The sequence below is a fragment of the Oncorhynchus clarkii genome, chromosome 16, assembly GCF_045791955.1.
Source record: "Oncorhynchus clarkii lewisi isolate Uvic-CL-2024 chromosome 16, UVic_Ocla_1.0, whole genome shotgun sequence".
NCBI lineage: Eukaryota > Metazoa > Chordata > Actinopteri > Salmoniformes > Salmonidae > Oncorhynchus > Oncorhynchus clarkii.
Window position 1 is genome coordinate 54,910,907 of NC_092162.1, and position 16,043 is coordinate 54,926,949.

Sequence of the window (16,043 nt, forward strand, 5' to 3'; positions counted from 1 at the left end):
TACGTACAACCTCATGCTAATCACATTAGCCTACGTTAGCTCAGCCATACCACGGGGGACCCACCGATCCTGTAGAGGTTCATTTAATTTCACATTTTGTTTACAATCTTTCGGTTCAACCATAATGCATAATAAGCATCAACAGGGTGAACATATTGGGTGCATGCTGATAAACTGTAGAAAGAATATATTAATTTATAGACTTTTTTTATGGAAAATATAATTCTTCATAAAAAGGGCCAAAGTCAAAATTCAGACCACTAAGGGGTCAATGTTTTTAAATAAGATATCCAGTTGGCCTCCCTCTAGTTGTAGGTAGGATCTCAATGTTACCTCCTCTCCTTGGTAGAGAAATTTGATCAATCCCTGGGTATTTGAGAGAGGAGATGGGATGGTTAGCTTCAACAAAGTGAGCTGCTACTGGATAATCGGTGTTCTTACACCTGATTGAGCTGCGCTGTTCAGCTATGCATTGTTTTAATTGTTTTAATTTTTTCTATGTAGGTTTTCCCACATTAACAGGTGATGAGATAGATGACTCCCTTTGTCTTTATTTTAAAAAAATGTATAGCTTAGTTTAACCCTTAGTCAGCACCTCTACACTAAATAATCTTCTTTTATTAGACAATCAAATGAAAACCTCAATACTGGTTGTGCTTATGCCACATTAAAAGCTAATACATGTTAGAAAATATTTGTCATATCACTTTTAAGACCTACAGAGATCATATGAAATTAATAGGGTTTCTATGATCACACCAGAGGAAGCTATAGGAGGACAGGCTCATTTTAATAGCTGGAATGGAATAAAGATGGAACGGTATTGAACACATCAAACATGGAAACCATATGTTCGACTCCGTTCCATGAATTCCATTCCAGCCGTTACAATGAGCCCGTCCTCCTATAGCTCCTCCCACCAGCCTCCACTGTATTACACTAGGCTATTAATAAAATGTGTGCGCTTGGTTGTCCCTGACCTACCGGTATTTTTTAATCTACTTTCACCCGTATTGAAAACGTAAATACATTTGCACAATGAGTATTTCTTTCAAGTACATAGTTAGTTGTTGGTTAACTAACTAGCTAATTTTAGCATAGACATGACGAGCAGTGCTTGACTTGGACCAAAATAGGCGCCGGCAATAATTGTAGGTGCTAGTACTGTTTATATTTAGGTGCAGGAGAAGTTGAAAATTTGAAGTGCAGGAATTTAGCACCGGTAAGCTCCTCAAAACAAGACATTGTATCAATAACAAGATGGACCTATGATTTCCCCACATGGTAGCTTCATGTCATTGTTGCTTGCTATCTGACCATCCAGAATCATAACTACAGATGGACTTCTTCCCCATCAACGCACGTCCATAATCTTCGTGTTGTCAGCTAACCCATCTATAGTGAATGGAAAAATCTTGTGTGTAAATAATTATTTCTAATGGTAGCCTACTGTACCCCAGTCGGCCTTCAACTTCAGGTACTCAATGAGATTGGGCAGCAACACTGAGCTACCCTGCAACATCTTTTCCTGGAGTATCTCAAACTGCATGTTGTGTCTCCATGAGACACCATTTTAACTTACTTAATTTGGCTTGATTTCGCTATTTGAGTCTTCACATAGAAAATAATTGGTGTCACGTAATCGATGGCTTTATCCTTTCATATATACCGTCATTGATCCCTACCACTTACATGTGAAATCCTCTTATTTCCTAAATTAATTTCCTCCTTTTGATGCTAACTTTCCTTTCCTCTTTTCCTTGCGCCCATTTCCTCCGTTCCTAGCTTCATTTCCTAATAGACTAGCTTCCTTTTCTAACCTCCTTTCCTCCCCTATCTCCTTTCCTAGGACCCTTCCTCTTCCTAGCTCCCTTTCCTTTACTATTTTTCTTTCCTAGATTAATTTCCTTCTTTCCTTACCTCTTCCTAGCTCCATTTCTGTTCTGCCTTTCCTATTTTCCTTGCTACCTTTCCTTCCCTACTTTCCGTTCCTCTTTCCCTAATTCCTTTCTTTACTTGCTCCCTTTTCCTAGGAAGCTAGGAAAAGAAAGCAGAAAGGAATCTAGGAAAGAGAAGTTCATGTGTGTTGTAGGGATTAACCACGGCCAGTAGATGGCGATAGGATTGGTTTTAGTGACGGGCTACTTTTAGTCACAGGCTGCTCAGCTGGATACTATTACATTGTTGGAAAAGGAACCGCAAGTAATGGTGCTTTCAAGACAACTGGGAACTCGAAAAATCATGACGCCGGTGATCTTCAGGTCAGAAAGCCGGAGCTCTAGAAAGAGGCCCGAGTTCCAGACTTGGAATTCTGATTTGGATGACTGTTCAAAATCAATTTTCCCAGTTGGAACTCGTTTTTTCAGCGTTCACAGATTGCACGGAAGTCGGAGATTTCCCGAGGTCCGAGTACCCGTTTGTATTTAACGAGGCATACTAATTTCACTGTTACACCTGTTGTCTACTAAGCATGTTACAAATACAATGTTATGTTATTAGATTTATTGGAATGTTCTAGAAACGTTAAATTTGCATTAGCCGAGTCATGGCGTCATTGGTGGTGCCAAGTTCCCAGTTGTCTTGAACGCACTTAAGTCTGAGATTTTCTGAGTTTCCAGTTGTTTTGAACACGCTATCAGTCGCAATACCATACAGAGGAGGAATGACGGGGAAAAGAGAGGCAGAGGAGTTCTGAGAGAGAGCAGGAGGAAGTGGGTGAGCTTGAGTCATTAAGGGAGATGGTTTGTTAAAAAAGAATGGTATAATGTGTAAGCAGAGTGAGTTGAAGACGAGGAGAAATTGAAGTGAATGAGGGTGAAGTATTGGAGGTGTGAAGTTCTCAGAGCCCGAGGGTTGCACCGAGGGTCCGAATAAAGATGAGTCTGACAGTAGGAGGGAAGTTTTTTGAAAAAGTGATCCATTTTTGGCTGATCCATTTGTGGTTTCATAGTGGTTGTAACAGATTTGGATTCTGTGGAATTGGTGAGGGTAACCAGATGTGGTCTTGTGATAATTGTTTGTGTTTCTGTTGGTCAGAGGGAGCAGGTGCTCCATGTTAAACGAATGGGGGCAAGAGATGTGACTTGTTTTGCTCTAAAGAAAAGGCCAACATTGAATGGAGTGATTACTGGGGCAGCAGTAAATGTGAAAGCTGACCAACTAAAGGGGAAGATTGATTCCTGTTTGTGATGCTCGTAGTTTGGTGCGACGCAGACAGGGTGGGGTGAGTGGTGAAACAGAGTCATTGTCTGTTCTTTTCAGTTTTGAGGTTGAGTCTTTGCCCAACAAAGTAATGTTAGGATATATATTATCCTGTACGAGCTTTTGTGCCAAATACATTACGTTGTTACAGGTGTCAAGCTTATGGGCATGTGGCAGCAGTGTGTAGGAGGGAGGTTCCTAGGTGTGAGAAGTGTGCAGAAGGGAATGAGACAAAGGAATGTGTAGCATTGGGGAAAGTAGTGGTACGTGTTAATTGTATGGGTGCCCATGGGGCTGGGGACCAGAAATGTCCTGTGCGAGAGAGGCAGGTTGAGGTTTCCAGGGTTAGAGTAGTGCAGGAGTTGTAATATTCTGAGGCAGTGAAGAAAGTAGAGGAAGATCGGTCAAGGGGGAGGGATCATGAAAGGAGTGGTGTGTTTTTAATTGTTAAAAATTATTATTATTATTTTTTCTTCCAGCTTTATTTAACCAGGTAAGCTAGTTGAGAACATGTTCTCATTTACAACTGCGACCTGGCCAAGATAAAGCAAAGCAGTGTGACACAAACAGCAACACAGAGTTACACATAGAATAAACAAGCGCACAGTCAATAACACAATAGAAAAAAATAACTTCTATATAGTGTGTGCAAATGGTATGAGGAAGTAAGGCAATAAATAGGCCATAGTAACGAAGTAATTAGAATTTAGCAGATTAACACTGGAGTGATAGATGAGCAGATGATGATGTGCAAGTAGTGATACTGGTGTGCAAAAGAGCAGAAAAGTAAATAAAAACAATATGGGGATGAGGTAGGTAGATTGGGTGGGCTATTTACAGATGGTCTATGTACAGCTGCAGCGATCGGTTAGCTGCTCAGATGGTTGAGGTTTAAAGTTAGTGAGGGAAATATAAGTCTCCAGCCTCAGTGATTTTTGCAATTTGTTTCAGTCACTGGCAGCAGAGAACTGGAAGGAAAGGTGGCCAAAGGAGGTGCTGGCTTTGGGGATGACCAGTGAGACATACCTGCTGGAGCGGGTGATACGGGTGGGTGTTGTTATCGTGACCAGTGAGCTGAGGTAAGGCGGCGCTTTACCTAGCATAGACTTATAGATGACCTGGAGCCAGGCGGTCTGGCGACAAATATGTAGCGATTGGTGGTGGGTGGTATAAGGGGCTTTGGTAACAAAACGGATGGCACTGTGTTAGACTGCATACAGTTTGCTGAGTAGAGTATTGGAAGCTATTTTGTAGATGACATTGCCAAAGTCGAGGATCGGTAGGATAGTCAGTTTTACTAGGGTATGTTTGGCAGCGTGAGTGAAGGAGGCTTTGTTGCGAAATAGAAAGACAATTCTAGATTTGATTTTGGATTGGTGATGTTTGATATTAGTCTGGAAGGAGAGTTTACAGTCTAACCAGACACCTAGGTATTTGTAGTTGTCCACATATTCTAGGTCAGAACCGCCCAGAGTAGTGATGCTGGGCGGGCAGCGAATGGTTGAAAAGCATGCATTTGGTTTTACTAGCGTTTGCTCTTGCGTTGGAGGCCACGGAAGGAGTGTGGTATACAGTGCCTTCCACTAATATTGGCACCCTTGGTAAATATGAATAAAACGGCCTGTGAAAAAAATGTATATTTATCCTCTTGGTATTATATATATGATATATATTCATAAAACTCTAACCTTTAATTAAATATTTTAAAGGAGAAAAAAAAATCTTATCATAAAACAAATATTTTTCTCATATATGTGTGCCACAATTATTGGCACCCCTTCTTTCAATACTTTGTACAACCTCCCTTTGCCAAGATAACAGCTCTGAGTCTTCTCCTATAATGCATATTGAGGTTGGAGAACACATGGCAAGGGATCTGAGATCATTCCTCCATACAGAATCTCTCCAGATCCTTCAGATTCTGAGGTCCACGATTGTGGACTGTCCTCTTCAGCTCATCCAACAAGTTCTCTATGGGGTTTAGGTCAGGAGACTGGGACGGCCATGGCAAAACCTTGATTCTGTGATCAGTGAACCATTTTTGTGTTGATTTTGAGGTGTGCTTTGGTTCATTGTCCTGCTGGAAGATCCAACCACGGCTCAGTTTAAGATTCCTTCTAGAAGCAGTCAGGTTTTGATTTAATATCTGATGGTACTTAATTGAGTCCATGATACTATGTATCCTAACAAATTGTCCAGGGCCTTTGGAAGAAGAACAGCCCCACAATATCAAAGATCCATCACCATACTTCACAGTGGGGATGAGATACTTTCCTGTATGGCTATCTTTCTGTCTATGCCAAACCCACCTCTGGTGTTAAAAAAAAAAAAAAAAAAATCTATTTTGGTCTCATCTGACCATGGAACCCGGTCCCATTGAAAGATCCAGTAATGTTTGGCAAACTGTAGGCACTTGAGTTTGTGGTTTGATGACAGCAAAGGCTTTTTATGGCAACCCTCTTAAACAAGTTGTGGTTATGTAGGTGGCAGTAGTTAATCGTTTTGGAGACTTTCTGACCCCAAGACCCAACTGACGTCTGCAATTCTCCAGCTGTGATCCTTGGAGATTTTTTGTCCACTCAAACTATCCTCCTCACTGTGCGTGGGGTCAATATAGACATACATTCTTTTTTCAGGCCGATTGTTAACCTCTCCAGTTGCTTTAAACTTCTTAATTATTGCCCTGATTGTGGAAATGGGCATTTTCAACCGTTTGAGATATTTTCTTAAAGCCATTTCCTGATTTGTGCAGCTCAACAATCTTTTGTTGCACATCATTACTGTATTCTCTGGTCTTTCCCATAGTGATTGATGGCTATGGTAACTTGGCCTGTGTGTCACCTCATATTTATACCCCAGTGAAACACCAAGTCATGGCTTACCACTTAAGCATTCCTAATCACTCAGGTGAACTTAAAATCGTAAAATATGAATGGGAATATAGTTCAGTTAGATTTTACTCATAAGAATTTCTCGGAGTGCCAGTAATTGTGGCAGACATGTTTTGGAGAGAAATATTTATTTCACAATAATTTTTTTCAATCATTTTACTTCAAGTAAAGGTTTGATTTTTGTGAATATTTTTTTTGAATATTTTTCACCCATTTTGCTCATGTTTACCATGGGTGCCAATATTAGTGGAGGGCACTGTAGATCTGTACCAGTACAGAGGGATTAATCAGCAAGTGATATATGTTCCAGTAAGATTGGATTTTTGGCATTTATAGCAATGGTTATCAACTGTACTGCAGGGATGGAACATAAGTCGCAGAAATAAAGGTTGTGGTGGCAGCTGCAGAGAGGTATTTTGTGTGTGCAAGATTTGATGTCAGAGTTACAGGGTGTGTTAAGTGGTGGTGTCCCATTCTTTCAGGCTGTTGGACTAAATAGATTTAAATAGTGGAGTATGGTATTTATTTATTTTTAATTGTGAGTGTAGTTGGATGGTAGAGTTTATTTTTAAATTAAGCAAAGTATAAAGGTGTAATACTCCAGTGTAGTAGGTGGCGGTAATGCAACATTTATTGAATGCCAACTGCCGTTAAACCTCATCAAAGAAGAAGTCGCAATACCAGAGGTTCTTCTTGCTATCCTACCTTGATGTCTTCCTCAACCAGTGATAGATCTAGGGTTGCTTGAGAGGGTAAGAGATGTTGAGGAAGGAGTAGATTCAGTTGTAAGGGAACATTTAAGAACACAGTACTATGCTTTCTTGAAGATATTCACAGATGGATCAAGGACCCTAAAACAGGGATGACAGGAGCAACTTTTATTGTTCCTGAGTTTAAGATGGCAGTGACGAAAAGAGCAACGGATGATTTATCTGTTTACACAAGGGAGTTGTTGGCCATACTATTGGCTGCAGAGTGGGTGGAGGTGGTGAGGCCAGACAGGGTAGTCATCTGCTCTGACTCCTGTGCAGCACTGATGCGCTTAAATTCATGTATGTCTTAGAGCAGACAGGATGTATTGTATGAGATTTTGCAGTGTTTGTATAGGGTGAAACAAATGGCGGTATTTGTGACGTTCCTCTGGGTACCAGCTCATGTGGGAGTAGATGGGAATGAGAAAGTGGATATTATTGCCAAACAGGCTCTTAAACGTCCTAATGTTGAGATGGAATTTTCAATCAGTAAAGCAGAAGTCAAGGGATTAATAAGAACAGTGGTTAAAAATGAGTGGCAAGAGTTGTGGAACAGTGATAGTAAGGGAAGACACCTGTATAAGATCCAGGAGAGGGTGGGGGCAGGGAGGTCTACAGGCTGAGACTGGCACCCACAGGGCTAAATAGTACATTGAAAGTGGTGGGGAAACATCGACTGGGAGGTGTGATCATATTCAGGAGGAGATGGAGACAGTGGAACATCGTTCTATTTCAGTGCAATTGTTATTAGATTTGAGGAGTAATGGGGTTGAAGAGCCAGGATTAAATGAACTGCTGAAGACCTTTTCAGGGGATGTGGTATTTAATTATGTAATTCGTTTCCTTAGGAAGACGATATTATTTGGTAGGATTTAGACCTCCACTGTCTCTGGTCCACACTCCAGTCCAGTTGGTGGCGGTAATGCACCTTAAAGTTGGTTGCCAACCGAGATATAAAATCCACAGAAAAAGAAGATACACAGTCCGCGACTCATAGAAACGGTGGCTTTGCAGTGTATGGATATAGCACATTTTTGTACAGCCCATTGAAACGAAATCCCCTTAAGGACAGTATTGTAAATTAATTTTGTATCCCCAAGGAGAAAGCTATCACGCATCTACAACAAGACATGTAAGTTTGTGATGAATTGCGAGCTTCTGTAAAATGTAGTCCGCAAGAGCACGTTAGCGCCACTAGCTAGCTAACGTCGTTGGTTTCGTTAAGGTTATGGCAAGTTAGCTACCTAGCATACCAACGTGCTTTTACGAAAGGCGGGAGGGACGCCTAGCGACGATGGGCCTTGTTAGGTATCTGTTGGCTACCAAGCTAGCTCATTTAAATGCAAGTCATTGAATATAATCATGCGAATGTCGGTCAGTTGATTTGCTAACTAGCTAGCTAGTAACGTTAGAAAATAAATGCAAAAAAAAAAAGCTAGTACTAGTAACTAACGGCAAGGATTGAACTAGCTACTAACGTTAACCAGATTTAGAAACTGTTTAACCAAACTGAATACAACGAGGTTTCTTTCTATGCTCACATTGTTCAGTCATGGGCTAAATTCCCCTGCTAGCCAAATATACGCTAGTTATCTAACGTTAGCTAATGATGGAAGTTGGCTAGGTAATGGTCAAGTGCACCGCATGGCATGTGGTGTGCATTCCATTTCCCCCCCTGAGTTAACGTTAGCTATAAAATATATTTGCTAGTTACCTAACGCAACTGATTAATTAACTATTGTATTAGCATGTTGATCGATCCCCATGGTTGTTTCCCACATTTGAACTGAATCCAATCATGACATGTTAGTAACCTTAACACACTAGTTAGCGAAGTGCTCTGGTTATAAGTAACTAGTTTTATTCTAATGATGAATGACTGACAGTTTAAATTAACAAAATGTTTACATACATACTATGCACATAGATAATGTCCAGTTAATCTCGACAAAATGAAAGGTTGGTCATCCTACTGCCGGCTGCTAACTGTAAGGAAGCCAAGAGATGGCTAACTAGCCAATGATACATAATGCTCATTAATGGATGTCCTAAAGTAGTGAAGTGCATTTAACATCAATTGTCAGTATGGTAAGATAAATGTGATTAATCTTAGGCAGTGAGGGCAAAAGTCGTCTTAAAGCTCTGGTTTATCCCATGTCATTGACAGCCTACAATGCTTACTTTTGACTTTGAACAAGAATATGGAAGGAATGTGTAACTTTAGCTATCTAGATCACTATTTAGTCAGTCAGGCCTTAATCAAATCTTGATCATTCATTGGTGCATTGAGGCTATTTTTCACTACAGCATCACATGAGAACACTAAAGCAGGAAGTAGCTAATTTCATAAACATTTAATGTTTTTATATCAGTTGAGTTTGCACGTTTCAAGTTAATGTCTCTATCTCTGACTTCAACAATGCAGTGATAAATAATATAATACTAAAAATAAAAGGGTAGAACAAAAACAAGATGTAAAAACACAATAAAGTAAGCAAGCATACTATATACAGGGTCAGTTCCAGTACCATATTTACAATGTGCAGGGTTATGGTTTTTTATTAGCTTGTTATTTTATTTCACTTAGTCCAGCATGCTGTATCCTATAATCGTGCCTGTACATGTGACTTAAACACTTTGAATCTGAGAGGTAGATGAGTAGGCATCACAATATATGATAAACAGAGTAGCAGCAGTGTATATGTGTGTAGAGTCAGTATAAATGTGCATGATCAAATTATGGAGTGTGTTGGAGTGCCTAGTGTTTAGGGCCCTGTGAGTGTGCATAGAGAATAAAATACAAAGGTCAACTCAGTCTGTGTACCTATTTAGCGGTCTTGTGTCTTTTTTTTACATTTTATTTAACTAGGCAAGTCCGTTAAGAACAACTCCTTATTTACAATGACGGCCTAGGAACAGTTGGTTAACTGCCTTGTTTAGGGGCAGAACGACAGTTTTTTACATTGTTAGCTCAGGGTTTTGATCTAGCAACCTATCGGTTACTGGCCCAGCCTTCTAACCACTAGGATACCTGCCGTCGCATGGGGATAGAAGCTGGTCAGTAGCCTGTTAATCAGACTTGATGCACCAGTACTGCTTGCTGTGCGGAAGAAGAGAGAAGTCTATGGCTTGGGATTTTAACTTTTTTTCCCGGGCCTTTCACACCGCCTGATATACAGGTCAGGGAGCTCGGCCCCAGTGATGTAATGGGCTGTCCGCACCACCATCTGTAGCGCCATGTGATGGAGAGCAATGCTATTGCTGTTTGTAACATATTTTGTGCTGCTACCTTGTTGCTGCTACCATGCTGTGTTGTGTGTTGCTGCCTTGTCTTAAGTCTCTCTTTATGTAGTTGTGTTCTCTTGTTGTGATGTGCGTTTTGTCCTATTTATTTTTTTAAATATTTTTTTTGATCCCCTGTCTCCGCAGGATATCTTTTGCCTTTTTGGTAGGTTGTCATTGTAAATAAGAATTTGTTCTTAACTGACTTGCCTAGTTAAATAAAAAATGCCATACCAAGCAGTGATGCAGCCAGTCAAGATGTTCTCAATGGTACAGCTGTACAACTTTTTGAGGGTTCACGCCAAACCTTTTCAATCTCCTGGTGGGGAAGAGGTGCTGTCGCACCTTCACGACTGTGCATGTGTGTGGACCGTTGAGTTTTTCGTGATTTGGACATAAATGAACTTGAATCTCTTGATCCGTGGGTTAATGTGGTGGAGGTGATGTTGCCTACCCTCACCACCTGGGGCCGCTCCACCAGGAAGTCCAGGATTCAGTTGCAGAGGGAGATGATCAATCCCAGGGTTCTGAGCTTGGAGGGGACAATGGTGTTGAATGCTGAGCTGTAGTCAATGAACAGCATTCTTACATTGGTATTCCTCTTATCTAGGTGGGTGAGGAAAGTGTGGAGTGCAATTGAGGTTGTCATCTATGGATCTGTTGGGGCGGTATGCAAATTGGAGTGAGTCTAGTGTTTTGGGATGATGGAGTTGATGTGTGCCATAACCAGCCTCTCAAAGCACCTTATGATTACAGATGAGTGCTACAGAGTGGTAGTCATTGTGGCATGATGTCTAAGAGGTCTTGAGAACAAGAATGGTAGTGGTCATCTTAAAACGTGGGGATTATATCCGCCAATTATTATGCGCATGCTCAGAGAACGTGCTCAGGAATACCATCGGGCCTTGTGGAATTGATCTGATTAAAGACTTTACGTATGTCGGTCTCAGAGCGAGATCACCCAATCTTCTGGGTCAGTGACAGCCCTCACACTCGGAAGGATGTCATGGTCAAAGCGTTCATAAAATTTAATTGAGTTTGTCTGGTAGAGAGGTATCTGGGCAGATCACCGCTGGGTCTTTTGTAATTCGCAATGGATGTAGCCCCTGCCACATGCGGTGAGTGGCGGAGCCTGTGTAATATAATTCCACCTTATTCCTATATTGTCCTTTAGCTCGTTTAATGACTGCGGAGGTCATAGCGGGACTTCTTGAACTTGTTCCTGTTCTCAGCCGTAGACTCAGGGTTGTCTGCAGTAGCCCTATCCTCTAGTTTAGCGCCAACTTGTGTTAATCCAGGGCTTTTGATTGGGTAAGCGGCTAACCTTAACTGTGGGGGACAACGTTGCAGATGTCTTTCATTGAGTTTCTTCATCTGTGTTCCCAGGCATCCGGCGACTGCTAAGTGGTATGACAGGCGGGACTCCGTCTACATCGAGTTCTGCGTAGCGGACAGCAAGGATGTCAAGATCAATTTCGAGGAAGCAAAGTTTGTTTTCAGGTGAGTTATAAGTTCTGTCAGTGGAGGTTTAAAGGAGAAGTTTGGCTAACTGCTCTAGGCATTTGATAATTCCTCTGATTCAGTTTTAGTCACATTTATGCTGAATTTCCTTTCACCCCTCCCTTTACCAGTTGTCTTGGAGGAACTGATCAAGTCAAACATGAGAACGAAGTAGACCTTTTCGAAGGCATTGATCAAAATGTGAGTAACTTCATTGCATTGTCTTCCTGTCTTCAGGACAAGATGCAGATTGCATCTGACAAGATATAACTAAGGGGACTTAGGTTTGCAGCATGAAAATGTTAATGTATCTCTCTTGTACACACAGGAATCCATACACAAACGCACAGATCGGTCAGTGTTGTGCTGTTTAAGAAAAGCTGAACCTGGGAAAGCGTGGCCTAGGCTAACGAAAGAGAAGGCTAAGGTTAGTGATGGTGTATAATATTTTTTTCCATAATATATACACTAAATGGCCAAAAGTATCTTGACACCCTTTCAAATTAGTGGATTTGGCTATTTCAGCCACAGCCGTTGCTGGCGGATGTATACAATTGAGAACACCGCCATCTGATCTCCGTAGTCAAACATTGGCAGTAGAATGGCCAGTGCTGAAGAGCTCAGTGACTTTCAACATGGCACCGTCATGGAATGCCACCTTTCCAGCAAGTCAGTTGTTCAAATGTCTTCCCTGCTAGAGCTGCCCCAGTCAACTTTAAGTGCTATTTTTGTGAAGTGGTAATGTCAAGGAAGTTTTAGGCAACAAGCTCAGAGAACAGGACTGGCGAGTGCTGAAGCATGTAAAATAATTCTGTCCTCAGTTGTAATACTCACTACAGAGTTCCAGGAGAACTGCTTCCTGACAGGGATGGAAACAAATTTGTTTACAAAATTTGAGAGTAATAAGCATATTGAGAATATTGAACATTTCATGAAGCTCCCAACAGTTCTTGTGCTGATGTTGCTTTTTATTAAGGCCATTCTACTGCCAATGTTTTATGGAGATTGCATGGATGTGTGCTTGATTTCATACACCTGTCAGGAATGGGTGTGGCTGAAATGGGTGTCCACATAGGGGTGTCCACATACTTTCGTATGTAGTTATATTAGTTATCTATATGTTTAACTAATATATCTATATAGTTAATTTAAATGCACATTTTCTGTATTTGGTGCATAATTGATTTTGGAACACTGAACTCTAAATGCATGTAAGGAGCCTGGAAGATGACATCCTCCAAACGAGCATCTGCAATGCCTTTTTGTCATGTAAGATATTCCTCAACAGTTAACTTGGCTCAGCGTCGACTTTAACAACTGGAAGGACTGGGAGGGCGACTCAGACGAGGAACTAGGCAACTTCGATAATTTCCCAGAGGGGGGAGATGGGGATATGGCATTCAACACACAAGAAGCGATGGCTAAAGTAAGGGCCCTGGGGCAAACTGAACTTGCACTTGAATGCTGTATGAAAGGTTGGGCAAAGATTGTACAAGTAATATATGCCAACATGATGATATTTGTTTCCGGCTGTTCTGTGTGATTCTGATTGCAGATGATGAACAACATGGGAGGGGAAGACTGCCTACCTGATCTAGATGATGTTGATGATGTAAGAGCTTTTCTGTGGAGTTCCTTCTTTCCCTCAGTATCACTTGGCTTAATACAAAAACATGTCTCACTCTAGTCGTGTCCCTCTTGTGTATGGGTTTGCTAATGAATGATCAGTGTCTCTTCAGAATGTGTGGGACACAATATGCACTTGCAAAACCTTAATTGCAATGGTCATATATGCTTTTTTTCTATTCCTGTTTAGGACGAGTCTGCAGATAGTGACGATGAAAGTAAGCGAAATGTTTTCTGACCAGATACTGAGCTTTCAAATGAAATTTTATACCCCGACATCCCTTAACCCTGAAAATGTAATGATGCAAAATGTGCCATGAGAAGTATATTTTTTTGACCATGTTTACTTTACATTATTTTTAACTATTGGTTTTATTTTCAGAAATGCCTGATTTGGAATAAAAGGTCTCAAAATCCAGGAAGTCGGGATGGAAGGCAGGAGGAATCATCAAGACTATCTTGAAATAGAAGGCAGTGGGTAAAAACACTGTACATGAGTCAGTAGCCATATTTAAATCCAGAGCTCTTTTCCAATCAGTCCACTGAAGGTTAATGTCTATAGTGTTGTACGGACCAGCAGTCTCCACTTCCATTTGCAGTGCTGCACTCTTGGCATATCCTGTTTTACTATTAATTGTTACAAGTAAGCATTCATGATTTGTTCTGAAGTACTGTATAGTAATCATCCTCAACCTAGAAAACAATACATGTGAAGGCATTTATGAGCAGTTGACTAATGTTATGAAGTGTAATTAAACGGACAAATGTTTTACACCCCCCGCCTCATGGATCTGTGTTTGAAGTTAGTTGATCAGGTTACAATTTCTGTTTGGTTCCCTCTTGTGAGCTGCCTCCTGTGGCATATAGATAGTGATCAGAGAAACAGTTAAAAGTTTCAGTACCTTAGCCTTTAAACTTACATGTTTCCCCTTTCCTCCTCATCTGTTAAATCGCTAAAACACTATATCAATGTTCATAAGATTTGAATGTTCTGAAATTCTGTCTTAATGTTGTTCTCGGATATAAATTTTATGGTACCAGTTTTATTTTTTACTAATTCCATATTGATATTATCTAACAGCAGATCACATGAAGGCAAAATCAAAGGAGGCTTGAAGCTCGGTTTGGCAAACATCTGTTTTTCTTTTTTTTTACCTTCAAGAATCTTTCCATCTGTTTAGAGTTGTCAGAGTACATTACAATACTCCTGGGTCTTGTGTGGTGATGGGGGTTATGACATGGTAAACCTGTGTATTGACCAAATTAAACTTGCACTGTCAAGAAAATGAGGTAAATGTGTAGTTATTGGTGTGTATGTCAAACCTGTAAAGTTATCACAGGCTTAAGCACTTCAAATGATGTTGAGTTACACTGGAAAATATATATTTTTGTCTACATCGTTCTAAGAAACTAAGACTTGTGTTTCCTATGGTGCAAGTGTTTAAAGACTGGCTATGCATGTTTCATGCCAAATACGTTTTTGAAAAGACACTGCTTTCAGTGGTGTGACTTTTCATAAATTGGAAATGGGAGGACATGGCTACTGTACTTTATTAATCACTGTTTACCAAAACAAATAACCAAGAATACTGCATAGAGGTGTGTTTCTCAACCATCAGACATCTGATCAGCTTCTCACTGTAGGTAAATAGCCTAGAAATAATTCTGCTCCATGTTTGCTTTCATTTAGATTTGAGTGTCATTTTAGGAGAGAATTTAAAAAAGGGGGTGGATCCTTTATCACTCATCCACCCCTTCCCTAAAATGAATGCTCTGCGCCCCAGCACCAGAGGGGGTTGTACATACACCAGAGCTTGCGTGCGCGCTAGTTCCCTTTTATTTATAGGCTACATAACCTGGTCTAATCAACGTTTGAGTATATATTGTACCGTTGGTTATCAAAATAGGTTCTTTCAGTATGAAAAGTTGGAAATGTTCTTGTGAAATAGAGAGAATGACATCACTGACCGAGATGCAGATGACCACCTGCTACCATAGGACATAGGGAGGGTAAAATATGGCCAACAAACTGTTTGTACAAAAACATTCAATGTCAATGTAGTTAATGTACAATCATATGCCTAATTGATTACCATAACATTTGAACAGGGCCATATAATAGTATACTGTGGGGAAAAATGGCACAACATACAATTTCATTTGTCTGGCAATTTGTAATGTTTATGAATTAAACGTCACCCTCCCAACTCCGCGCCATCTCAGCATCACTTTCTGTAGCAGCATTCTGACCAGACACCTTTTGCGCTCTAATGATTCTAAGAGACATCCCATTCGGTCCTTGAGCCGGCCTTTGTCTTCGGTATTGAATGAGAATAATTAAATAGTTGTGCCTTGAAAGATGTGTAAAAAGATTAGGAACTGCGAGACAATAGGGGGTTGCGCGTTGAAAGAGCAGGTGATCACATGAGACATAAACATAAAATCCAGATGGAGCTGAATGATGATTAGTCGATTAATCAGGCTGTAATACACAAATACTTGATATGTACAGCCTGAAACTAATGTCAGCAAAATCGTGTAAATGTTCCTTACAAGCCAGAATGTTCAATAAAATTACATTTAAACTTACTCTATTGGTTGTCTATGTGGTCTGCTCTTCAGCTGCTTGAAATTTGAGACAATATATACGGTAAAGTATTGTAATATACTTTTACATGATTTTGCAGTCATTTCCCCTATTCATCTGTAATTACACTAACATGCATACCTATTTTTAAATTACATGGTATACCTGGATTTTTGTGTGTAGTCTAAAAGTACAGGTAGGCCA

The 16,043-nt window shown here is 40.5% G+C and overlaps 1 protein-coding gene across 1 annotated transcript; it reads left to right on the forward strand.

Moving 5' to 3' along the window:
* Positions 1-7,792: 7,792 nt before the first annotated feature.
* Positions 7,793-14,538, forward strand: LOC139368764 (prostaglandin E synthase 3-like). The gene is made up of 8 exons (XM_071108081.1): positions 7,793-7,976; positions 11,513-11,626; positions 11,758-11,827; positions 11,955-12,053; positions 12,915-13,052; positions 13,182-13,238; positions 13,443-13,470; positions 13,635-14,538. Coding segments are annotated over exons 1-8 (528 nt in total). The 5' UTR covers positions 7,793-7,974; the 3' UTR covers positions 13,655-14,538.
* The last annotated feature ends 1,505 nt before the right edge of the window (positions 14,539-16,043 follow it).

Excerpts from the sequence above, each read along its gene's own strand:
- LOC139368764 (XM_071108081.1), top strand. Across the intron at positions 13,239-13,442 it reads ATCTAGATGATGTTGATGAT|GACGAGTCTGCAGATAGTGA; the intron begins GTAAGAGCTTTT and ends ATTCCTGTTTAG. Across the intron at positions 13,471-13,634 it reads TGCAGATAGTGACGATGAAA|AAATGCCTGATTTGGAATAA; the intron begins GTAAGCGAAATG and ends TTTTATTTTCAG.